We start from the raw sequence: 24,279 nt of genomic DNA on the forward strand, positions 1-24,279 counted from the left end.
AGGGGGCGAAGCAGTGTCCCCAGGAGGCTGAGCAGACAAGGCGGGGTCGGGGCTGGAGACAGTGACACCAGCCCGCACGGCACTCAAGTGGCTTGTGGGGATGGAAACCGCTGCTCTGGTCGGTCCGCATTTCACTCCAAACTCCTTTCCCAAAAAAAAAACTGTTCTGAAGGGCACAGGACGCCCTCGCGCCCGCCCTGCGTTCCTTCGCGGTGACTACCTGCTGGGAACGAGGGGAGGGTCCCGGCTGCCCGGCCGCCGCCTCTTGCCCGGGGTGCAAGCGCCAGGCCCGGGTCGCGCGGGGTTTCCCGCACCTGCCCGCCCCGCCCCGCGCCGGGGCCCCCACCTGCGCGCCGCCCTGGACGGGGGCGGGGCCTACGTGGCTTGAAATGCGGGCGGAGCGGGCGCGCGGAGACACTGCGGAGCGAGCGGCGAGCGGGCAGGTGCGGCGGGGGCGGGCGCGGGGCCGGCAGGGCAGGGCGGCGGCCGCCGAGGGAAACCGGATCCCGGCTGGAGCCGCACGCCGAGGCCAGGGTGGGGACGCGGCGGCCGGCCGGGGCTTGGGCTGTGGCCGGGCAGGTTTCCCGCCCTGGGCAGTTTGAGCTCCGAGTCCGAGGTGGCGCCGGGACTCGGCGTGGAGAGGAGGCGCCGGCCTCGATCCCTCATAGGAGAGGCGGCCACGGGCGGGGGTCTTGGGCGGGGGTCTCGCAGGCCCAGCGGTTTCCCCGGCAGCAAGGACCGCCCGGGGCACACTCTGCAGGATGGGAACGCCCAGGCCAGGAGGCAACTAGGCCGACAAATTGAGAGAGGTGACTCCTGGCAACGTTACCGGGAGGGAGGCGTCACTGACCCCGGGAAGTTGACTGCTGTTGGGTGAGCGGTCCCGGGGTGGCCACTCTGAGTCGGGTAAGCAGTCACAGGGTCACGTGGAGACCCTGTGGGAGGCAGAGGCAGGAAGGCCTTGTCCGTCACTTGGGCCCAGGCTCTGCTTCCCTGCCCCTCCGCCCCCACTGCGCTCTGCCAAGCTTTTTACTGGGGCCACTGAGGTCTGATCGTGGTGCAGGGTGCAGGTGGGCGGGGTCTCCCCACCAGGGCGCACAATCTGGCAGAAGCTAAGGCTGCTGCTCCCTGTTTGGGCCCAGGCAGCTGCCAGGGTCTGTCCTGACCCGGCTCAAGCAGGCGGCTGCAGCCTCCCTGACCCTTGTCCCAGGCTGCGGTGGGGGCCTGCTGGGCAGTCTGGTGACAGTGACCTCGCCCAAGAGATGCAGAGCCACCTTCCTCAGGAATGGCCCTCCACCACTTGGGGCCTGGGGGCCACCTGAGGTGGGGAATCCACAGGAGGAGACACCGGGGAAATCTGCTTGGCTTCCTCCCCACCCCATCACCCTCACCCTGACCCTGTGCTCACCTGGGCAGCAGCCACCTCTTCCAGATGTCCCCACACTTGAAGCTGCGCCCCCTGCCCTCCCTCGATCCAGACCCTCCGTCCAGCTGCCCTCCCAAGGCCCCACATGGAGTCAAGTACACCCACTCCCGGGCCTTCCTCCTGTCAAGTCAGGGAGGGGACAGGGCCCAGGGAAGGGGCAGGGCCGGGAGGGGCTCATACCAGGCCCAAGGTCAGGAAGAGACAGTGAGTGGTGCAGCCAGCCACAGGCTGCATCTCACACATGGTGCGGGGTGGGCATGCACTGGCAGGCACACTCACACACACAGGGCACGCCTGCCTCCAACTCCCTGCTCCCAAGCGCCCTGTCTCCAGCCTTCCTCCCTGAATCTCCTCTTTGTTTGGGAAACTTGAGCCACTCGCCTGAGCTTATGGCCTGTCTGGGCTGGCTGCCTGTGCCCAGGTCAGGGGCCCGCCCAAGGTGCTGTCCCCACCCCTCCTGGCCCTGCCCCGCCCTGGCCTGCACTACCCCTCCCCCTTGCTGGGAAGTCAGGTGCTCATTTCCCCACTGCCATCCCTGGCCAGATGTCAGGGGACAGGGCAGGGCCCTGACCCCCCAGAAGCCCCTCATCTGGTGTAGATGCCATAGTGAGTGGCTCCCTTGGGCTCACAGATCCTGGGGGGTCCCGGAATGAGGCATGCTGGAGAGGGCCCAGCCCTAGGGGTGGCAAATGCCAGTACAGGTGGGCAAAAAGCGCCCAGGCTGGGTTCCTGGAAGCAGAGTCTGTCTGAGGCAGGGTCACCAGGAGTGGTCTCAGGATGGCCTCAGGAAGGGAAGGGAGGAGGAAGCAGGGTGGACAAAGGAGAAGCTGGCCTGTCCTGCCGTCTCATGTACCCCCCAGAAGCAGATCTGGACAATCCCTGTGGCCACCCCAGTCAGGCTGTGCCCTTGAGCCTGACCTCTTCCTGGGGAAGTGCAGAAATAAGTTTTGCAGTGTGGACCTGGCCCCTGGGGCCACCTCCCTGTCCTCCAGACCAGATGCCCTCAACCCAGGTGTGCCTGCTGGCTCAGGGCTTGTCAGGTGTGACCAGGTCCTCTTCCCTGAGGGTCCCCTCGAGGGCTGGGGGTGAGGTTCTATTTACTATGAGAACCAGGCAGGGCAGACCAAGTCCCTGCACCCTGCCTGCCCCTGTGGCACCGCCTCCTGGTGCTCAGACCTGTCCCCTGCCAGATGGGAGCCTCGACCTGGCTGCTTGCTCCTGGGACACGATGGGCTGGAGTGGTCTGGGAGCAGCATAGCCTTTGGCTTGGTGACACTAGCTGTGTGCCCTGGCAGAAGTGTTCCTCCTCCAGGGACCAGGACATCTAAGCCTACCCACCCCAGAGCTGTGGGGTCGAGGAGCCCAAGCTCCATCATGGATCAGTGGGGGATGGTGGGTGGGCCACTGTGGCTGCCAGGCCTTGGTTCCTGGACCTCTGTGGCCCACCTCCTGGGAAACACGCACATGGGAAGCCACGTTTTTGAGTGGTATAGCCGACTTCCTGGGGAATGGTGCCCTAGCCTGCAAGGCGTCACTGGGGAGCTGGCACTCCGGCTGTGCGTTCAGGAAATTATTCCTACATCCCGTCAGGCCAGCAGCTTTTGGCTGGGGCAGATTGTGATGTGGCCAGCGGGCCCACGGCTAGCTGCACCATGAAGACGGGCGCCCGGGCATCCCTGTGGCGCACGGGCCAGCTGACCAGATGTCTGCAGGCTCTTGCGAGCTTTCTCCAATGTTGGTCATTGCGCAGCAGCCCCACTCCATGGTCCTCTGCATCCTCCACGTCTTCTCAGCCACCTGACACTGCGTCCTGAGCATGGCCCCTCAGGACAGCTGAGCTGCAGTGCTGCTTCATGGAGCCCTGGCTCTCTGCGCTCGGCCAGTGGGGTGGTGGTGAGCCCTCCGTGTCTGAGGCTCTGAGCAGCCCGTCAGCGGCAGGATGCCTGGAAGAGGCCCAGGACCACTATCTACGGAAGGGAAGGGAGAGGGCCAGCGTTTTGCCAACGTGGGTAGGGGGCCTGCAGTCTTAACAGGTGGCTCTGAAGGGCATCTCCAAGCCTCGACAGCCCTCAGAGTTGCCGCTGGAGCATGCCCTTCGTGAGACCAGATGTAGGGAGAAGGGATGGGGAGGATCCAGTGCCTTCTAGGGTTAGGCTCTGCATGTTCACAGAGCACGAGCAGCATGGGGCACCTGTGAGGCCTCCAGGAGGCAACTGGGCACATGGTTTTGGGACCCAGGACAGGCTGGGCTCCTGCTGCAGATTTGGGAAGCTGAGGGTAGGTGGGAGGAGGTCTCAGAGTTAATGGGGGAACGAAGAGGGAGCGGAACCGTCACTGGAGAGGGGAGCCCCCATAGCCCGCATCGTGGAGGTGGGTGTCGGCCAGCTCCAAAGTGCATTTGTTGAGTTTGGCAGCTGGGGATGGCGGCTCCCTCAAGAGCGGTGGAGTGGGGGTGGGGGTCAAATGTGGGGTCCAACCCTTCTCCTGAAACCCTGTGTAGAGGTAGGGAAGGGTTGTCATGGACAGGCTGCTGAGCAGAGGGAGGTTCCAGCCGGAATGAGGGGGAGAACCAAGAGAGGGACAGGGGCCCGTAGTGCTAAGAAACGGGGAGCAGACCCTGCTCTCAGGCGGGTGGGCACAGGGGTGCAGAAGACTGGCCAGGGGCCTAAAGAGCAGGAAATTACTCTCACAGCTCTAGAGGCCAGAAGCCGGAAGGCGAGGAGTGGGCAGGCCCGCACTCCCTCCGGAGCTGAGGGGAGAATCCTTCCTGCCTCTTCCAGCTTCTGGGGCCCCAGGCGTCCTGGGAATTCCTTGGCTTGTAGATCCAATTTCTGCCTCTGTCATCACAAGGCTGGCCTCTCCCTGTGTGTCTGTCTTCTTACAAGGACACTATTTACGTTGGCTAAGAGCCAATCCTAGCCCGGTATGACCTCACCTTAACCGGGTGACACCTGCAAGGATCCTATTTCCAAATAAGGTCACATTCACAGGGACTGTAGATTAGGACTTAGACATACCTTTTTAAGGGACATAATTCAACCTGGTGCAGAAGGGGACAGGCCTGGGTGGAGGCAGTTGACGTGCAGGAGTGGGGGGATGGAGGTGAGGCACCTGCTGCCCTGCTCAGAGCCAGTCGCACAGCTGTATGTGGAAGGGGTCAGCACAGGGCATGCTGGGGCTGCAGCCGGAGGACCAGGGCCCATGGGGGAGAGAGAGCCTTGCCTGGCCTGCACACGGCTCCTGGGAGGACTGCCACACGTCTGCTGAGCCTGCGGTCCCCGGGGCAGGGTGTGGGCTCAGAGGGGCAGTAGCCCAGAGGCCGTGGTGCTCGGGGGTGTGAGATCCAGGACGCTTCAGAGAGGTCTTGCTGGAGCCTGGTGGATGGCTGTGGAGGGAGGGCGGGGCCTCAGGAGCGGGCAGGAGGCACCAGAGCCTTGTCTGGAGTGACAGGTCCAGGTGGGGTGGGAGGTTTCAAGAGGTCACTGGAGCTGGGGTGGGGCAGGGCATGAGGTACAGCCTTTGGAGAACAAAAGAGAGGCACCCAGAGGTGGAGAGACGCCGGTGCCCAGGCCGAGGGGCGGGCCCTGTGGGTGGAGCCACAGCCCCCTTGGAGCAGGGCTGGGCCCCTCAGGCAGGGTTGGGGAGGGGACCAGGGTGCCCAGGAAGGAATCGAGGACACAGGGCCCTGGGCTGGCGGGAGGGCGTTGGCCTGGGGTGGAGGTCGAAGGACAGCCTGTGGGAGGGACAGCTGTGGAGTCCCGAGAGGCCTCCCGGCACCACCTGGGCCCCTGTGCTCACACGGTCCCTCTGAGCTTGCACTTCCCTTGGCACTCCCGCCACGGAGTGCTCCCCGGGCAGACTCACTCCTCGGGGACTCTGGCTGCGCGTCTGCGGGCGGAGCCCAGCCCGGGACAGCATGGGATTGGCCCTATGACCACATCTTTCCCTGTGCCCACCAGGCCATGGGGGGTCCCTGATTGAGCCTTTCTGTCCCCTGCAGGACAGAGGTGGACCTCTGCAGGCTCTGCATAACCAGCTGTGTGTGATGAGTGACCACACCTTGCCTCCTCTTCCCGTCCCGGGCACCAACAGCACGGAGCAGGCCAGCGTCCCCAAAGCCATGGCAGCCACGCTGGGAGCCAGCACACCCCCCAGGCCCCAGGCCAGGAGCATAGCTGGGGTGTATGTGGAGGCCTCAGGCCAGGCCCAGAGTGTCTACATTGCCATGGAGCAGGGCCTTCTGCCTCCTGGGCTTGGGCTGGCTCTGCTAGAGGCCCAGGCGGCCACCGGGGGTCTGGTGGATCCCACTCAGGGCCAGCTGCTCTCTGTGTCCAAGGCCCTGCAGCAGGGCCTGGTGGGGCTGGAGCTGAAGGAGAAGCTGCTGACCGCTGAGCGTGCCGCTACGGGCTACCCTGACCCCTACGGGGGTGAGAAGCTGGCCCTCTTTCAGGCCATCGGGAAGGAGGTTGTGGACAGGGCCCTGGGGCAGAGCTGGCTGGAGGCCCAGCTGGCCACTGGGGGCCTGGTGGATCCCGCCCGGGGCGTGCTTGTGGCCCCTGAGCCAGCCTGCCACCAGGGCCTCCTGGACCGGGAGACATGGCACAAGCTGTCAGAGCTTGAGGCTGGCACAGGTGTCCTGCGCTTCGTTGACCCCAACACGCTGGAGCAGCTGACATACCACCAGCTGCTGAAAAGGTGTGTGCAGGCCCCCGGCTCGGGGCTAGCCCTGCTGCCCCTCAAGATCACCTTCCGCTCTGAGGGCGGGGCAGTGAGTGCAGCTGAGTTGCTGGAGGTGGGCATCCTAGACGAGGAGACTGTACGGGGTCTGCAGGAGGGCAGGCTGGCCACAGCGGACGTGAGTGCACGTGCCGAGGTGCGGCGCTACCTGGAGGGTACCGGCAGTGTGGCTGGGGTTGTCCTGCTGCCCGAAGGCCAAAAGAAGAGCTTCTTCCAAGCTGCTACCGAGCACCTGCTCCCAATGGGCACTGCACTGCCACTCCTAGAGGCCCAGGCTGCCACCCACACCCTAGTGGACCCCACCACAGGCCAGCGGCTGTGGGTAGATGAGGCAGTCAGGGTGGGCCTGGTCAGCCCAGAACTCCACGAGCAGCTCCTGGTGGCCGAGCAGGCCATGACAGGGTACCACGACCCCTTCAGTGGCTCCCAAATCCCCCTCTTCCAGGCCATGAAGAAGGGGCTAGTGGACAGGCCACTGGCACTGCGGCTCCTGGATGCCCAGTTGGCCACAGGCGGGCTGGTCTGTCCAGCACACAGGCTCCGGCTGCCCCTGGAGGCCGCCCTGCGCTGCGGCTGCCTGGATGAAGACACTCAGCGACAGCTCTCGCAGGCTGGCGGCTTCTCAGACCCTGGCACGCACGGTGGCCTGCGCTATGAACAGCTGCTGGCCCGCTGTGTCACTGACCCAGAGACTGGGCTCGCCTTCCTGCCGCTTTCAGGGGGACCCCGGGGAGGGGAGCCCCAGGGACCCCCATTCATCAAGTACAGCACTAGGCAGGCCCTGAATGCAGCCACAACCACCGTCTCCGTGGGGAAGTTCCGGGGCTGGCCCGTGTCCCTCTGGGAGCTGCTCTTCTCTGAGGCCATCCCCGCAGAGCAGAGGGCAATGCTGGCCCAGCAGCACCAGGAAGGGACCCTCTCCGTGGAGAAGATGGCCATTGAGCTGAGCGCCACCCTCGAGCAGGCTGCAGCCACTGCCAGGGTCACCTTTTCTGGGCTGAGGGACACTGTGACACCAGGAGAGCTGCTGAAAGCCGAGATCATCGACCAGGACCTGTACGAGCGGCTGGAACATGGACAGGCCACAGCCCAGGATGTGGGCAGCCTGGCCTCGGTGCAGAGGTACCTGCAGGGCACAGGCTGCATTGCTGGCCTGCTGCTCCCTGGCTCCCAGGAACGCCTGAGCATCTATGAGGCCCGACGCAAGGGGCTCCTCCGGCCCGGCACTGCCCTCATCCTTCTGGAGGCACAAGCTGCCACGGGCTTCATCATCGACCCGAAAGCAAACAAGGGGCACTCCGTTGAGGAGGCACTGAGGGCTGGTGTCATTGGGCCCGATGTGTTCGCGAAGCTGCTGTCGGCCGAGCGCGCTGTCACCGGCTACACCGACCCCTACACCGGGCAGCGAATCTCTCTCTTCCAGGCCATGCAGAAGGACCTCATCGTCCGGGAGCACGGCATCCGCCTGCTGGAGGCCCAGATTGCCACGGGCGGCGTCATTGACCCCGTGCACAGCCACCGCGTGCCTGTGGACGTGGCCTACCGGCGTGGCTACTTCGATCAGATGCTGAACTTGATCCTGTTGGACCCTTCTGATGACACCAAGGGCTTCTTCGACCCCAACACACATGAGAACCTCACGTACCTGCAGCTTCTGGAGCGCTGCGTGCATGACCCCGAGACGGGCCTGTACCTCCTGCCACTTAGCGGCACGCAGTCCCCGCTAGTGGATGGTGCCACCCGGCAGGCCTTCCAGAACCTGCTGCTCTCTGTGAAGTACGGGCGGTTTCGGGGGCAGAGGGTCTCTGCGTGGGAGCTGGTCAACTCTGAGTACTTCAGCGAGGGCCGCAGGAGGCAGCTGCTGCGTGGCTACCGGCGGCGTGAGGTCACGCTGGGGCAGGTGGCACAGCTGCTGGAGGCGGAGACGCAGAGACAGGCGGACGTCATGCTGCCCACGCTGCGGGGCCAGGTCACCGTCCACCAGCTCCTGGAGGCCTGTATCATTGACCAGCACCTGTTGGACCAAGTGCTGGCCAGGACAGTCAGCCCCGAGGCACTCCTACTCATGGACGGCGTCCGCAGGTACCTGTGCGGCCTGGGAGCTGTGGGCGGCGTGCGACTGCTGCCCTCCGGCCAGCGGCTCAGCCTCTATCAGGCCATGAGGCGGAAGCTGCTGGGGCCCAGTGTGGCTCTGGCCCTGCTAGAGGCTCAGGCAGCCACCGGAGCCATCGTGGACCCTCACAGCCTGGAGAGCCTCTCGGTGGATGAGGCCGTGCGCAGGGGTGTGGTGGGGCCGGAGCTGTATGGCAGGCTGAAGCGGGCTGAGGGTGCCATCACTGGCTTCAGAGACCCCTTCTCTGGGAAGCAGGTGTCTCTGTTCCAGGCCATGAAGAAAGGTCTCATCTCTTGGGAGCAAGCTGCCCGCCTCCTGGAGGCTCAGGTGGCCACGGGAGGGGTCATTGACCCCACTGGCCACCACCACCTCCCCATGCCAGTGGCCGTTCAGCGTGGCTGTGTTGACCAGGAGATGGAGACAGCCTTGTCCAGCTCCTCCGAGACCTTCCCCACACCAGACGGCCGGGGGCACACCAGCTATGCCAGGCTCCTGGAGCAGTGCCCCAGGGATGAGGCTTCTGGCCTTCACCTCCTGCCCCTGCCAGAAAGTGCTCCTGCCCTCCCCACCGAGGAGCAAGTCCAGAAGAGCCTGCAGGCCATGCCGGGGGCTGAGGACGGCACATCCCTCTGGGACCTGCTCAGCTCCTGCCACTTCACTGAGGAGCAACGGAGGGGCATGCTGGAGGATGTGCAGGAGGGGAGGACCACTGTGCCACAGCTGTTAGCCTCTGTACAGAGGTGGCTACAGGAGACCAAGCTCCTGGCCCAAACCCACATCATGGTGCCCGGCCCGCGGGGTGAGGTTCCTGCCATCTGGCTGCTGGATGCTGGCATCATCACCCAGGAGACCCTTGAGGCCCTGGCTCAGGGCACGCAGTCACCTGCCCAGGTCGCTGAGCAGCCGGCAGTGAAGGCCTGCCTGTGGGGCACAGGCTGCGTGGCCGGTGTGCTGCTGCAGCCCTCTGGGGCCAAGCTCAGTATCGCCCAGGCCATGAAGGATAGCCTCCTGCCCACAGGCCTGGGCCAGAGGCTGCTGGAAGCCCAGGTGGCATCTGGCTTCCTTGTCGATCCCCTGAACAACCAGAGACTGTCGGTGGAGGACGCAGTTAAGGTCGGCCTGGTGGGTAGGGAGCTGAGTGAGCAGCTTGGGCAGGCCGAGAGGGCAGTGGCTGGCTACCCAGATCCCTACTCTGGGGGCTCCCTCTCTCTGTGGCAGGCCATGGAGAAGGGGCTTGTGCCACAGAACGAGGGCTTGCCCCTCCTGCAGGTGCAGCTGGCCACAGGGGGTGTGGTGGACCCTGTCCACGGGGTGCACCTGCCCCAGGCAGCAGCCTGCAAACTCGGCCTTCTGGACACACAGACGAGCCAGGTGCTAACAGCAGTTGACAAGGACAACAAGTTCTTCTTTGACCCCAGTGCGCGGGACCAGGTGACCTACCAGCAGCTCAGGGAGCGCTGTGTGTGCGACTCCGAGACTGGTTTGTTGCTGCTGCCACTGCCCTCAGACACAGCACTTGAGGTGGACGACCACACCGTGGTGGCTCTTAGGGCCATGAAGGTGCCCGTCAGCACAGGGAGGTTTAAGGGGTGTAGTGTGTCGCTCTGGGACCTGCTGCTCTCCGAGTACGTCTGTGCTGACAAGCGGCGGGAGCTGGTGGCACTCTGTCGGTCTGGGAGGGCTGCAGCCCTGCGGCAGGTGGTCAGCGTGGTCACTGCCCTGGTCGAGGATGCAGAGAGGCAGCCCCTGCAGGCCACCTTCAGAGGGCTCCGGAAGCAGGTGTCAGCCAGGGACCTGTTCAGGGCACAGCTGATCAGCAGGAAGACACTGGACGAGCTGAGCCAGGGGACGATGACAGTGAAGGAGGTGGCGGAGATGGAGAGCGTGAGGCAGTCCCTGGAGGGAGGCAATTTCATTGCCGGGGTCCTTGTGCAGGGCACCCAGGAGAGGATGAGCATCCCAGAAGCCCTGAGGAGGCACATCCTGCGGCCTGGCACAGCTCTGGTACTGCTGGAGGCACAGGCAGCTACCGGCTTCATCATCGACCCCGTGGAGAACCAGAAGCTGACCGTGGAGGAAGCGTTCAAAGCAGGGATGTTCGGCAAAGAAACCTACGTGAAGCTGCTGTCGGCCGAGCGCGCCGTTACTGGCTACACTGACCCCTACACCGGGCAGCAGATCTCCCTCTTCCAGGCCATGCAGAAAGGCCTCATCATCCGGGAGCACGGCATCCGCCTGCTGGAGGCCCAGATCGCCACAGGCGGCATCATCGACCCCGTGCACAGCCACCGTGTGCCCGTGGACGTGGCCTACCGGTGTGGTTACTTTGATGAGGAGCTGAACCGCGTCCTGGCAGACCCCAGTGACGACACCAAGGGCTTCTTCGACCCCAACACACATGAGAACCTCACGTACCTGCAGCTTCTGGAGCGCTGCGTGGAGGACCCCAAGACGGGCCTGTACCTGCTACAAATCATAAAGAAAGGAGAAACTTATGTGTACATCAGTGAGACCATGAGACACGAGTTGCAATCCAGAACTGCAAAAATGCGCGTGGGGAGGTTTGCTGACCAGGTGGTCTCTTTCTGGGACTTGCTGTTCTCTCCATACTTCACAGAGGACAGGAAGCGGGACCTCATCCAGGAGTATGGAACCCAGAGTGGGGGCCTGGAGAAATTGCTGGAAATCATCACCAAGACAATTGAAGAAACAGAGACGCAAAACCAAGGCATCAAGGTGGCGGCCATCAGAGGGGAGGTGACAGCTGCAGAGCTGTTCAACTCCGGGGTCATCGATCTGAAGACCCTGCACACACTTCGTGCGGGGAGGACTGGGGGACAAGCACTCAGCACACTGGAGTGTGTAAAGCCTTACCTGGAAGGCAGTGGCTACATTGCAGGGGTGATGGTGCCCTCCACCAGGGAGGTCATGAGCCTTCATGAGGCCAGCAGGAAGGAGCTCATCCCTGTAGGATTTGCGACTTGGCTGCTGGAGGCACAGGCCGCGACTGGGTTCCTCCTGGACCCCTGCACCCACCAGAGGCTCTCCGTGGACGAGGCTGTGGATGTGGGCCTGGTGAGCGAGGAGCTGCGGGAGAGGCTCCTGAGGGCCGAAAGGGCTGCCACGGGCTACAGGGATCCAGCTACGGGAGACACAATCCCGCTGTTCCAGGCCATGCAGAAGCAGCTCATTGAGAAGGCAGAGGCACTGAGGCTGCTGGAGGTGCAGGTGGCCACGGGGGGTGTCATCGACCCATGGCACCACCACCGGCTCCCACTGGAAACCGCCTACAGACGTGGCTGTTTGAAAGAGGACATCTATGCGCTCATTTCTAACGAGAAGCACATGAGGAAACGGTTTGTGGACCCGAACACGCAGGAGAAGGTCTCCTACCGAGAGCTGCAGGAGAGGTGCCGCCCGCAAGAGGACACTGGCTGGCTGCTCTTCCCAGTGAACAAGGATGCACGGAACTCCGACTACATAGACGACGAGACAAGAAGGGCCCTGGAGGCAGAGAAAGTGGAAATAACAGTGGGAAGGTTCAGAGGTAAGAAGCCAACACTGTGGGCACTGCTGAATTCAGAATACGTGACGGAGGAGAAGAAGCTCCAGCTGGTGAGGATGTACAGAATGGACACGAGCCGGGCACTGCAGAAGGTAGCACATCAGATCTCAGACATGATTGAGAAGCATGAAAACAGCAACAAACAACTGTGGTTCCAAGGAATTAGAAGACAGATCACAGCCTCTGAACTCCTCAGCTCAGCCATAATCACGGAGGAAATGCTCCGGGACCTGGAAACAGGGCGGAGCACAACACAAGAGCTCAGGGAGGACGACCGCATCAAGCGCTACCTGGAGGGCACCAGCTGCATCGCGGGCGTCCTGGTGCCCCCCAAGGACAAACCCGGCCGCCAGGAGAAGATGAGCATCTACCAGGCCATGTGGAAGGGCATGCTGCGGCCGGGCACGGCCCTGGTGCTGCTGGAGGCGCAGGCGGCCACCGGCTTCGTCATCGACCCTGTGCGCAACCTGAGGCTGTCCGTGGAGGAGGCCGTGGCCACGGGCGTGGTGGGCGGCGAGATCCAGGAGAAGCTGCTGTCGGCCGAGCGCGCCGTCACCGGCTACACCGACCCCTACACCGGGCAACAGATCTCCCTCTTCCAGGCCATGCAGAAGGACCTCATCGTCCGGGAGCACGGCATCCGCCTGCTGGAGGCCCAGATCGCCACGGGCGGCGTCATCGACCCCGTGCACAGCCACCGCGTGCCCGTGGACGTGGCCTACCGGCGAGGCTACTTCGACGAGGAGATGAACCGCGTCCTGGCGGACCCCAGCGACGACACCAAGGGCTTCTTCGACCCCAACACGCACGAGAACCTCACGTACGTGCAGCTGCTGCGCCGCTGCGTGCGCGACCCGGACACCGGGCTCTACATGCTGCAGCTGGCAGGCCAGGGCTCCGCCGTGCACCAGCTGAGCGAGGAGCTGCGCTGTGCCCTGCGGGACGCCCGCGTGACGCCAGGCTCGGGTGCCCTCCGGGGCCAGAGCGTCTCCGTCTGGGAGCTCCTCTTCTACCGCGAGGTGTCCGAGGACCGGCGCCAGGACCTGCTAAGCAGATACCGGGCGGGCACGCTGAGCGTGGAGGAGCTGGGCGCCACCCTCACCTCGCTGCTGGCCCAGGCCGAGGCCGGGAGCCCGCGCAGAGACGCCCGGGAGGCCCTGTGTGCAGCCACCATGGAGGTCAAGGTGGGCCGCCTCCGGGGGCGCGCAGTGCCTGTGTGGGACGTGCTGGCGTCCGGCTACGTGAGCGGGGCCGCCCGGGAGGAGCTGCTGGCCGAGTTTGGCTCGGGGACTCTGGCCTTGCCCGCACTGACCCGCCGGCTGACCGCCATCATCGAGGAGGCCGAGGAGGCCCCCAGGGCCCGGCCGCAGCTCCAGGACGCTTCGCGCGGCCCGCGGGAGCCAGGGCCAGCCGGGCAAGGGGACGGCGACTCGGGGCGCTCCCCGGGCAAGGGCGAGGGTGAGGCTGAGGAGGCCGCTGCCGCCGCCCGCCGCCAGGAGCAGACCCTGCGTGGTGCCACCATGGAGGTGCAGCGCGGGCAGTTCCAGGGGCGGCCAGTCTCCGTCTGGGACGTCCTCTTCTCCTCATACGTGAGCGAGGCCCGCCGAGACGAGCTTCTGGCCCAGCACGCGGCCGGCCTCCTGGGCCTGCCCGACCTCGTCACCGTCCTCACCCAGGTCATCGAGGAGACCGAGGAGCGGCTCAGCAAGGTGTCCTTTCGAGGCCTGAGGCGCCAGGTGTCCGCCTCCGAGCTGCACACGTCTGGGATCCTGGGCCCCGAGACCCTGCGGGACCTGGCCCAGGGCACTAAGACGCTGCAGGAGGTGACGGAGATGGACTCGGTCAAGCGCTACCTGGAGGGCACCAGCTGCATCGCGGGCGTCCTGGTGCCCACCAAGGACAAACCCGGCCGCCAGGAGAAGATGAGCATCTACCAGGCCATGTGGAAGGGCGTGCTGCGGCCGGGCACGGCCCTGGTGCTGCTGGAGGCGCAGGCGGCCACCGGCTTCGTCATCGACCCCGTGCGCAACCTGAGGCTGTCGGTGGAGGAGGCCGTGGCCGCGGGCGTGGTGGGCGGCGAGATCCAGGAGAAGCTGCTGTCGGCCGAGCGCGCCGTCACCGGCTACACCGACCCCTACACCGGGCAGCAGATCTCCCTCTTCCAGGCCATGAAGAAGGACCTCATCGTCCGGGAGCACGGCATCCGCCTGCTGGAGGCCCAGATCGCCACGGGCGGCGTCATCGACCCCGTGCACAGCCACCGCGTGCCCGTGGACGTGGCCTACCGGCGCGGCTACTTCGACGAGGAGATGAACCGCGTCCTGGCGGACCCCAGCGACGACACCAAGGGCTTCTTCGACCCCAACACGCACGAGAACCTCACGTACGTGCAGCTGCTGCGCCGCTGCGTGCGCGACCCGGACACCGGGCTCTACATGCTGCAGCTGGCAGGCCAGGGCTCCGCCGTGCACCAGCTGAGCGAGGAGCTGCGCTGTGCCCTGCGGGACGCCCGCGTGACCCCAGGCTCGGGCGCCCTCCGGGGCCAGAGCGTCTCCGTCTGGGAGCTCCTCTTCTACCGCGAGGTGTCCGAGGACCGGCGCCAGGACCTGCTAAGCAGATACCGGGCGGGCACGCTGAGCGTGGAGGAGCTGGGCGCCACCCTCACCTCGCTGCTGGCCCAGGCCGAGGCCGGGAGCCCGCGCAGAGACGCCCGGGAGGCCCTGTGTGCAGCCACCATGGAGGTCAAGGTGGGCCGCCTCCGGGGGCGCGCAGTGCCTGTGTGGGACGTGCTGGCGTCCGGCTACGTGAGCGGGGCCGCCCGGGAGGAGCTGCTGGCCGAGTTTGGCTCGGGGACTCTGGCCTTGCCCGCACTGACCCGCCGGCTGACCGCCATCATCGAGGAGGCCGAGCAGGCCCCCGGGGCCCGGCCGCAGCTCCAGGACGCTTCGCGCGGCCCGCGGGAGCCAGGGCCAGCCTGGCAAGGGGACGGCGACTCGGGGCGCTCCCCGGGCGAGGGGGAGGGTGAGGCTGAGGAGGCCGCTGCCGCCGCCCGCCGCCAGGAGCAGACCCTGCGTGGTGCCACCATGGAGGTGCAGCGCGGGCAGTTCCAGGGGCGGCCGGTCTCCGTCTGGGATGTCCTCTTCTCCTCATACGTGAGCGAGGCCCGCCGAGACGAGCTCCTGGCCCAGCACGCGGCCGGCCTCCTGGGCCTGCCCGACCTCGTCACCGTCCTCACCCAGGTCATCGAGGAGACCGAGGAGCGGCTCAGCAAGGTGTCCTTTCGAGGCCTGAGGCGCCAGGTGTCCGCCTCCGAGCTGCACACGTCTGGGATCCTGGGCCCCGAGACCCTGCGGGACCTGGCCCAGGGCACTAAGACGCTGCAGGAGGTGACGGAGATGGACTCGGTCAAGCGCTACCTGGAGGGCACCAGCTGCATCGCGGGCGTCCTGGTGCCCACCAAGGACAAACCCGGCCGCCAGGAGAAGATGAGCATCTACCAGGCCATGTGGAAGGGGGTGCTGCGGCCGGGCACGGCCCTGGTGCTGCTGGAGGCGCAGGCGGCCACCGGCTTCGTCATCGACCCCGTGCGCAACCTGAGGCTGTCGGTGGAGGAGGCCGTGGCCGCGGGCGTGGTGGGCGGCGAGATCCAGGAGAAGCTGCTGTCGGCCGAACGCGCCGTCACCGGCTACACCGACCCCTACACCGGGCAGCAGATCTCCCTCTTCCAGGCCATGCAGAAGGACCTCATTGTCCGGGAGCACGGCATCCGCCTGCTGGAGGCCCAGATCGCCACGGGCGGCGTCATCGACCCCGTGCACAGCCACCGCGTGCCCGTGGACGTGGCCTACCGGCGCGGCTACTTCGACGAGGAGATGAACCGCGTCCTGGCGGACCCCAGCGACGACACCAAGGGCTTCTTCGACCCCAACACGCACGAGAACCTCACGTACGTGCAGCTGCTGCGCCGCTGCGTGCGCGACCCGGACACAGGGCTCTACATGCTGCAGCTGGCAGGCCAGGGCTCCGCCGTGCACCAGCTGAGCGAGGAGCTGCGCTGTGCCCTGCGGGACGCCCGCGTGACCCCAGGCTCGGGCGCCCTCCGGGGCCAGAGCGTCTCCGTCTGGGAGCTCCTCTTCTACCGCGAGGTGTCCGAGGACCGGCGCCAGGACCTACTAAGCAGATACCGGGCGGGCACGCTGAGCGTGGAGGAGCTGGGCGCCACCCTCACCTCGCTGCTGGTCCAGGCGCAGGCCGAGGCCGGGAGCCCGCGCCCAGACCCCCAGGAGGCCCTGCGTGCAGCCACCATGGAGGTCAAGGTGGGCCGCCTCCGGGGGCGCGCGGTGCCCGTGTGGGACGTGCTGGCGTCCGGCTACGTGAGCGGGGCCGCCCGGGAGGAGCTGCTGGCCGAGTTTGGCTCGGGGACTCTGGCCTTGCCCGCACTGACCCGCCGGCTGACTGCCATCATCGAGGAGGCCGAGGAGGCCCCAGGGGCCCGGCCGCAGCTCCAGGACGCCTCGTGCGGCCCGCGGGAGCTAGGGCCAGCCGGGCAAGGGGACGGCGACTCGGGGCGCTCCCCGGGCCAGGGCGAGGGTGAGGGCGAGGCCGAGGAGGCTGCTGTCGCCGCCCGCCACCAGGAGCAGACCCTGCGTGGTGCCACCATGGAGGTGCAGCGCGGGCAGTTCCAGGGGCGGCCGGTCTCCGTCTGGGACGTCCTCTTCTCCTCGTACCTGAGCGAGGCCCGCCGAGACGAGCTCCTGGCCCAGCACGCGGCCGGCATCCTGGGCCTGCCTGACCTCATCACCGTCCTCACCCGGGTCATCGAGGAGACCGAGGAGCGGCTCAGCAAGGTGTCCTTTCGAGGCCTGAGGCGCCAGGTGTCCGCCTCCGAGCTGCACACGTCTGGGATCCTGGGCCCCGAGACCCTGCGGGACCTGGCCCAGGGCACTAAGACGCTGCAGGAGGTGACGGAGATGGACTCGGTCAAGCGCTACCTGGAGGGCACCAGCTGCATCGCGGGCGTCCTGGTGCCCGCCAAGGACAAACCCGGCCGCCAGGAGAAGATGAGCATCTACCAGGCCATGTGGAAGGGCGTGCTGCGGCCGGGCACGGCCCTGGTGCTGCTGGAGGCGCAGGCGGCCACCGGCTTCGTCATCGACCCCGTGCGCAACCTGAGTCTGTCCGTGGAGGAGGCCGTGGCCGCGGGCGTGGTGGGCGGCGAGATCCAGGAGAAGCTGCTGTCGGCCGAGCGCGCCGTCACCGGCTACACCGACCCCTACACCGGGCAGCAGATCTCCCTCTTCCAGGCCATGCAGAAGGACCTCATCGTCCGGGAGCACGGCATCCGCCTGCTGGAGGCCCAGATCGCCACGGGCGGCGTCATCGACCCCGTGCACAGCCACCGCGTGCCCGTGGACGTGGCCTACCGGCGCGGCTACTTCGACGAGGAGATGAACCGCGTCCTGGCGGACCCCAGCGACGACACCAAGGGCTTCTTCGACCCCAACACACACGAGAACCTCACGTACGTGCAGCTGCTGCGCCGCTGCGTGCGCGACCCGGACACCGGGCTCTACATGCTGCAGCTGGCAGGCCAGGGCTCCGCCGTGCACCAGCTGAGCGAGGAGCTGCGCTGTGCCCTGCGGGACGCCCGCGTGACCCCAGGCTCGGGCGCCCTCCGGGGCCAGAACGTCTCCATCTGGGAGCTCCTCTTCTACCGCGAGGTGTCCGAGGACCGGCGCCAGGACCTACTAAGCAGATACCGGGCGGGCACGCTGAGCGTGGAGGAGCTGGGCGCCACCCTCACCTCGCTGCTGGTCCAGGCGCAGGCCGAGGCCGGGAGCCCGCGCCCAGACCCCCAGGAGGCCCTGCGTGCAGCCACCATGGAGGTCAAGGTGGGCCGCCTCCGGGGGCGCGCGGTGCCCGTGTGGGACGTGCTGGCGTCCGGCTACGTGAGCGGGGCCGCCCGGGAGGAGCTGCTGGCCGAGTTTGGCTCGGGGACTCTGGCCTTGCCCGCACTGACCCGCCGGCTGACTGCCATCATCGAGGAGGCCGAGGAGGCCCCAGGGGCCCGGCCGCAGCTCCAGGACGCCTCGTGCGGCCCGCGGGAGCTAGGGCCAGCCGGGCAAGGGGACGGCGACTCAGGGCACTCCCCGGGCCAGGGCCAGGGTGAGGGCGAGGCCGAGGAGGCTACTGTCGCCGCCCGCCACCAGGAGCAGACCCTGCGTGGTGCCACCATGGAGGTGCAGCGCGGGCAGTTCCAGGGGCGGCCGGTCTCCGTCTGGGACGTCCTCTTCTCCTCGTACCTGAGCGAGGCCCGCCGAGACGAGCTCCTGGCCCAGCACGCGGCCGGCATCCTGGGCCTGCCCGACCTCGTCACCGTCCTCACCCGGGTCATCGAGGAGACCGAGGAGCGGCTCAGCAAGGTGTCCTTTCGAGGCCTGAGGCGCCAGGTGTCCGCCTCCGAGCTGCACACGTCTGGGATCCTGGGCCCCGAGACCCTGCGGGACCTGGCCCAGGGCACTAAGACGCTGCAGGAGGTGACAGAGATGGACTCGGTCAAGCGCTACCTGGAGGGCACCAGCTGCATCGCCGGCGTCCTGGTGCCCGCCAAGGACAAACCCGGCCGCCAGGAGAAGATGAGCATCTACCAGGCCATGTGGAAGGGCGTGCTGCGGCCGGGCACGGCCCTGGTGCTGCTGGAGGCGCAGGCGGCCACCGGCTTCGTCATCGACCCCGTGCGCAACCTGAGGCTGTCCGTGGAGGAGGCCGTGGCCGCGGGCGTGGTGGGCGGCGAGATCCAGGAGAAGCTGCTGTCGGCCGAGCGCGCCGTCACCGGCTACACCGACCCCTACACCGGGCAGCAGATCTCCCTCTTCCAGGCCATGCAGAAGGACCTCATCGTCCGGGAGCACGGCATCCGCCTGCTGGAGGCCCAGATCGCCACGGGCGGCGTCATCGACCCCGTGCACAGCCACCGCGTGCCCGTGGACGTGGCCTACAGGCGCGGCTACTTCGACGAGGAGATGAACCGCGTCCTGGCGGACCCCAGCGACGACACCAAGGGCTTCTTCGACCCCAACACGCACGAGAACCTCACGTACGTGCAGCTGCTGCGCCGCTGCGTGCGCGACCCGGACACAGGGCTCTACATGCTGCAGCTGGCAGGCCAGGGCTCCGCCGTGCACCAGCTGAGCGAGGAGCTGCGCTGTGCCCTGCGGGACGCCCGCGTGACGCCAGGCTCGGGCGCCCTCCGGGGCCAGAGCGTCTCCATCTGGGAGCTCCTCTTCTACCGCGAGGTGTCCGAGGACCGGCGCCAGGACCTACTAAGCAGATACCGGGCGGGCACGCTGAGCGTGGAGGAGCTGGGCGCCACCCTCACCTCGCTGCTGGTCCAGGCGCAGGCCGAGGCCGGGAGCCCGCGCCCAGACCCCCAGGAGGCCCTGCGTGCAGCCACCATGGAGGTCAAGGTGGGCCGCCTCCGGGGGCGCGCGGTGCCCGTGTGGGACGTGCTGGCGTCCGGCTACGTGAGCGGGGCCGCCCGGGAGGAGCTGCTGGCCGAGTTTGGCTCGGGGACTCTGGCCTTGCCCGCACTGACCCGCCGGCTGACTGCCATCATCGAGGAGGCCGAGGAGGCCCCAGGGGCCCGGCCGCAGCTCCAGGACGCCTCGCGCGGCCCGCGGGAGCTAGGGCCAGCCGGGCAAGGGGACGGCGACTCGGGGCGCTCCCCGGGCCAGGGCGAGGGTGAGGGCGAGGCCGAGGAGGCTGCTGTCGCCGCCCGCCACCAGGAGCAGACCCTGCGTGGTGCCACCATGGAGGTGCAGCGCGGGCAGTTCCAGGGGCGGCCGGTCTCCGTCTGGGACGTCCTCTTCTCCTCGTACCTGAGCGAGGCCCGCCGAGACGAGCTCCTGGCCCAGCATGCGGCCGGCATCCTGGGCCTGCCCGACCTCATCACCGTCCTCACCCGGGTCATCGAGGAGACCGAGGAGCGGCTCAGCAAGGTGTCCTTTCGAGGCCTGAGGCGCCAGGTGTCCGCCTCCGAGCTGCACACGTCTGGGATCCTGGGCCCCGAGACCCTGCGGGACCTGGCCCAGGGCACTAAGACGCTGCAGGAGGTGACGGAGATGGACTCGGTCAAGCGCTACCTGGAGGGCACCAGCTGCATCGCGGGCGTCCTGGTGCCCGCCAAGGACGAACCCGGCCGCCAGGAGAAGATGAGCATCTACCAGGCCATGTGGAAGGGCGTGCTGCGGCCGGGCACGGCCCTGGTGCTGCTGGAGGCGCAGGCGGCCACCGGCTTCGTCATCGACCCCGTGCGCAACCTGAGGCTGTCCGTGGAGGAGGCCGTGGCCGCGGGCGTGGTGGGCGGCGAGATCCAGGAGAAGCTGCTGTCGGCCGAGCGCGCCGTCACCGGCTACACCGACCCCTACACCGGGCAGCAGATCTCCCTCTTCCAGGCCATGCAGAAGGACCTCATCGTCCGGGAGCACGGCATCCGCCTGCTGGAGGCCCAGATCGCCACGGGCGGCGTCATCGACCCCGTGCACAGCCACCGCGTGCCCGTGGACGTGGCCTACAGGCGCGGCTACTTCGACGAGGAGATGAACCGCGTCCTGGCGGACCCCAGCGACGACACCAAGGGCTTCTTCGACCCCAACACGCACGAGAACCTCACGTACGTGCAGCTGCTGCGCCGCTGCGTGCGCGACCCGGACACAGGGCTCTACATGCTGCAGCTGGCAGGCCAGGGCTCCGCCGTGCACCAGCTGAGCGAGGAGCTGCGCTGTGCCCTGCGGGACACCCGCGTGACGCCAGGCTCGGGCGCCCTCCGGGGCCAGAGCGTCTCCGTCTGGGAGCTCCTCTTCTACCGCGAGGTGTCCGAGGACCGGCGCCAGGACCTACTAAGCAGATACCGGGCGGGCACGCTGAGCGTGGAGGAGCTGGGCGCCACCCTCACCTCGCTGCTGGTCCAGGCGCAGGCCGAGGCCGGGAGCCCGCGCCCAGACCCCCAGGAGGCCCTGCGTGCAGCCACCATGGAGGTCAAGGTGGGCCGCCTCCGGGGGCGCGCGGTGCCCGTGTGGGACGTGCTGGCGTCCGGCTACGTGAGCGGGGCCGCCCGGGAGGAGCTGCTGGCCGAGTTTGGCTCGGGGACTCTGGCCTTGCCCGCACTGACCCGCCGGCTGACTGCCATCATCGAGGAGGCCGAGGAGGCCCCAGGGGCCCGGCCGCAGCTCCAGGACGCCTCGCGCGGCCCGCGGGAGCTAGGGCCAGCCGGGCAAGGGGACGGCGACTCAGGGCGCTCCCCGGGCCAGGGCGAGGGTGAGGGCGAGGCCGAGGAGGCTGCTGTCGCCGCCCGCCACCAGGAGCAGACCCTGCGTGGTGCCACCATGGAGGTGCAGCGCGGGCAGTTCCAGGGGCGGCCGGTCTCCGTCTGGGACGTCCTCTTCTCCTCGTACCTGAGCGAGGCCCGCCGAGACGAGCTCCTGGCCCAGCATGCGGCCGGCATCCTGGGCCTGCCCGACCTCATCACCGTCCTCACCCGGGTCATCGAGGAGACCGAGGAGCGGCTCAGCAAGGTGTCCTTTCGAGGCCTGAGGCGCCAGGTGTCCGCCTCCGAGCTGCACACGTCTGGGATCCTGGGCCCCGAGACCCTGCGGGACCTGGCCCAGGGCACTAAGACGCTGCAGGAGGTGACGGAGATGGACTCGGTCAAGCGCTACCTGGAGGGCACCAGCTGCATCGCGGGCGTCCTGGTGCCCGCCAAGGACGAACCCGGCCGCCAGGAGAAGATGAGCATCTACCAGGCCATGTGGAAGGGCGTGCTGCGGCCGGGCACGGCCCTGGTGCTGCTGGAGGCGCAGGCGGCCACCGGCTTCGTCATCGACCCCGTGCACAACCTGAGGCTGTCCGTGGAGGAGGCCGTGGCCGCGGGCGTGGTGGGCGGCGAGATCCGGGAGAAGCTGCTGTCGGCCGAGCGCGCCGTCACCGGCTACACCGACCCCTACACCGGGCAGCAGATCTCCCTCTTCCAGGCCATGCAGAAGGACCTCATCGTCCGGGAGCACGGCATCCGCCTGCTGGAGGCCCAGATCGCCACGGGCGGCGTCATCGACCCCGTGCACAGCCACCGCGTGCCCGTGGACGTGGCCTACCGGCGCGGCTACTTCGACGAGGAGATGAACCGCGTCCTGGCGGACCCCGGCGATGACACCAAGGGCTTCTTCGACCCCAACACGCACGAGAACCTCACGTACGTGCAGCTGCTGCAGAGGGCCACTCTTGACCCTGAGACAGGGCTCCTGTTTCTTTCTCTCTCTCTGAAGTGACTGGGCTTCCTCTGCAATTTTCTGCAACTCTGGAGAAGCTGTGGCGTAATCTAGTGTCTGTTTTTTTTTTTCTCATTCTTTGATTTTCTTGTTTTACCCGTTGGTTATCTGTGGAAAAGGTTTTAAGTTATTATGTGACAGTAACTTTTTCTTTGTCCATCAAAGTGTTTCATAATTTTTTTGGTGTGTTGTCTGAGTCCTCTCCGTGTCATTTGGTTTTACTTTTCACTCCTTTTTGATTTTCAGAATATTTTTCTGTCCATTTTGGATTCCCTGTCCCCATTTTACGGAAGGTCACTCTTTAGACTCTCAGTCCATCGTGCCGTCAGGTGCTCTTTTGTTGCTATGTGATTCTTGTTACATGCAGTTATCTCCCTTATGATGTGCTCTTCATGTTCATTGTCAAACTCATTTTCCATCAGACATCTACTATTTAGTTCTCTGGCTCAATTTCAGTCCTCCTCCCCGGCCTTTTCACCTGCTGCTGTGCCAGCCCAAAGCATGGGCGTTATTCTGCTGGCTGCTCCACCTTAGAGGTCCGACCTCACCAGCACTGACTGAGAGCGTCTGTTGTGGAGAAGTACCTTTGGTAGTAATTTACTAGGAAAAATTCTGAACACATAAGACACAAATGAAACTCTTGTGTTTGATTTCAGGTTTTTGAAGGTTCAATCACCAATCTTCATACCCTTAATACAACCTTCATACCCTTAAACAAGGGAAGTAAGCCGTCCAAAATCCAGGGTTCCCAGCGCCATATCTCAGAATCGTATGCACAGAGATTGCAGTTAAGTCTTGCTCAAAGATTCCTGGGAGAACCAAGAAGTTTCGTTGTTAATAGAAGTGTGGCGATTCTAGCAGGTGACAAAGAACAAGCCCTTGCTAGTCCCCCCTTCATTTACTCCACACATGGGTTGCCTGTGGCGTCTGGGCCGCTTGCTCTCCAATGGTAGCAAAACACAGCAAGAATCCATGGTTTCTGCCTGGTGGCTGTGTGTGGCTGGCCTCCTGGGGGCCTGCGGGCTGAGCGTGGACGCCGTGGAGGACACTCCCTGTGCTGGACTGGCTGGAGCAAGGGCAGATAGAGCAGACGGGGCTTGGACATTTGGGATGAAGAGCTGGTGGCCTCAGGGCTGAAATGACACGTGGGCAACTCATCAAAATGTGCCTCCCATGCTCTAGAGAAAATCCCTGCCAGGGTCTGCGTGGCCTTTGCAGGAGCATCTGGCCCATCTGGAGGTGGGCTTGAGGGGACGGGGCCACAAGGAAATAGAAACGGTAGTGAGGTTCACATGTGCTAACATTCACAGATGTCAAAGTAGTCCCTCGGCACGATCCACTTAATAGCTGTCTTCCAGGTTTTATAACTGTCTTGAGTAAGACCACGTACAACAGGCCGGGCGCGGTGGCTCAAGCCTGTAATCCCAGCACTTTGGGAGGCCGAGACGGGCGGATCACGATGTCAGGAGATCAAGACCATCCTGGCGAACACGGTGAAACCCCGTCTGTACTAAAAAAATACAAAAAACCAGCCGGGCGAGGTGGCGGGCGCCTGTAGTCCCAGCTACTCGGGAGGCTGAGGCAGGAGAATGGCGTGAACCCGGGAGGCGGAGCTTGCAGTGAGCTGAGATCCGGCCACTGCACTCCAGCCTGGGTGACAGAGCGAGACTCCGTCTCAAAAAACAAAAATAAAAAAGACCGCGTACAACCGATGATGCAGGATGGGCAATGCAGTCAGGCACTAGCCTTGAAAAGGGGGACAGGGAGAACCTTGAAAAACAAGTGGAGGAAAGGCATCGGCAGGGTGCTTTCAACCACATTCTTCCTATTGTTCTTGAGCAAGTCCTGTGTGTATGCCTGACGCCTGTGTTGCAGAAGTTCTCACTGTGAACTTTACAGCAATGCTGAAGCAGGAATTAGCATGCCAGATTAGTGGTGATGGGACCCACATTTTTCTATCCTTTTACCTTCACCTTCTCTTTGTCATTATATTTGAAGTGAGCCTCTTTAGGCAGCATATTAATGGGTGGGGTTATCTTTATCCAATTTCACAATCTCTATGTTTGAATTGGTATATTTACACCATTACATTTTATGTAATTATGTGTTTGGACTC

At 65.6% G+C, this 24,279-nt stretch overlaps 1 protein-coding gene across 1 annotated transcript; it reads left to right on the plus strand.

The window, feature by feature from the left end:
• The first annotated feature begins 5,471 nt into the window (after nt 1–5,471).
• On the plus strand, nt 5,472–23,619 carry EPPK1 (epiplakin 1). The gene has a single exon (XM_010375278.2). It carries the CDS (start codon nt 5,472–5,474, stop codon nt 22,161–22,163), a length of 16,692 nt encoding a protein of 5,563 aa, XP_010373580.2. The 3' UTR covers nt 22,164–23,619.
• Nucleotides 23,620–24,279: the final 660 nt, after the last annotated feature.

This window comes from Rhinopithecus roxellana, chromosome 17, assembly GCF_007565055.1.
Source record: "Rhinopithecus roxellana isolate Shanxi Qingling chromosome 17, ASM756505v1, whole genome shotgun sequence".
NCBI classification, from domain to species: domain Eukaryota; kingdom Metazoa; phylum Chordata; class Mammalia; order Primates; family Cercopithecidae; genus Rhinopithecus; species Rhinopithecus roxellana.

Coding starts and splice junctions, on each gene's coding strand:
- EPPK1 (XM_010375278.2), top strand. CDS start 5,472: ATGAGTGACCACACCTTGCCTCCTCTTCCCGTCCCGGGCACCAACAGC.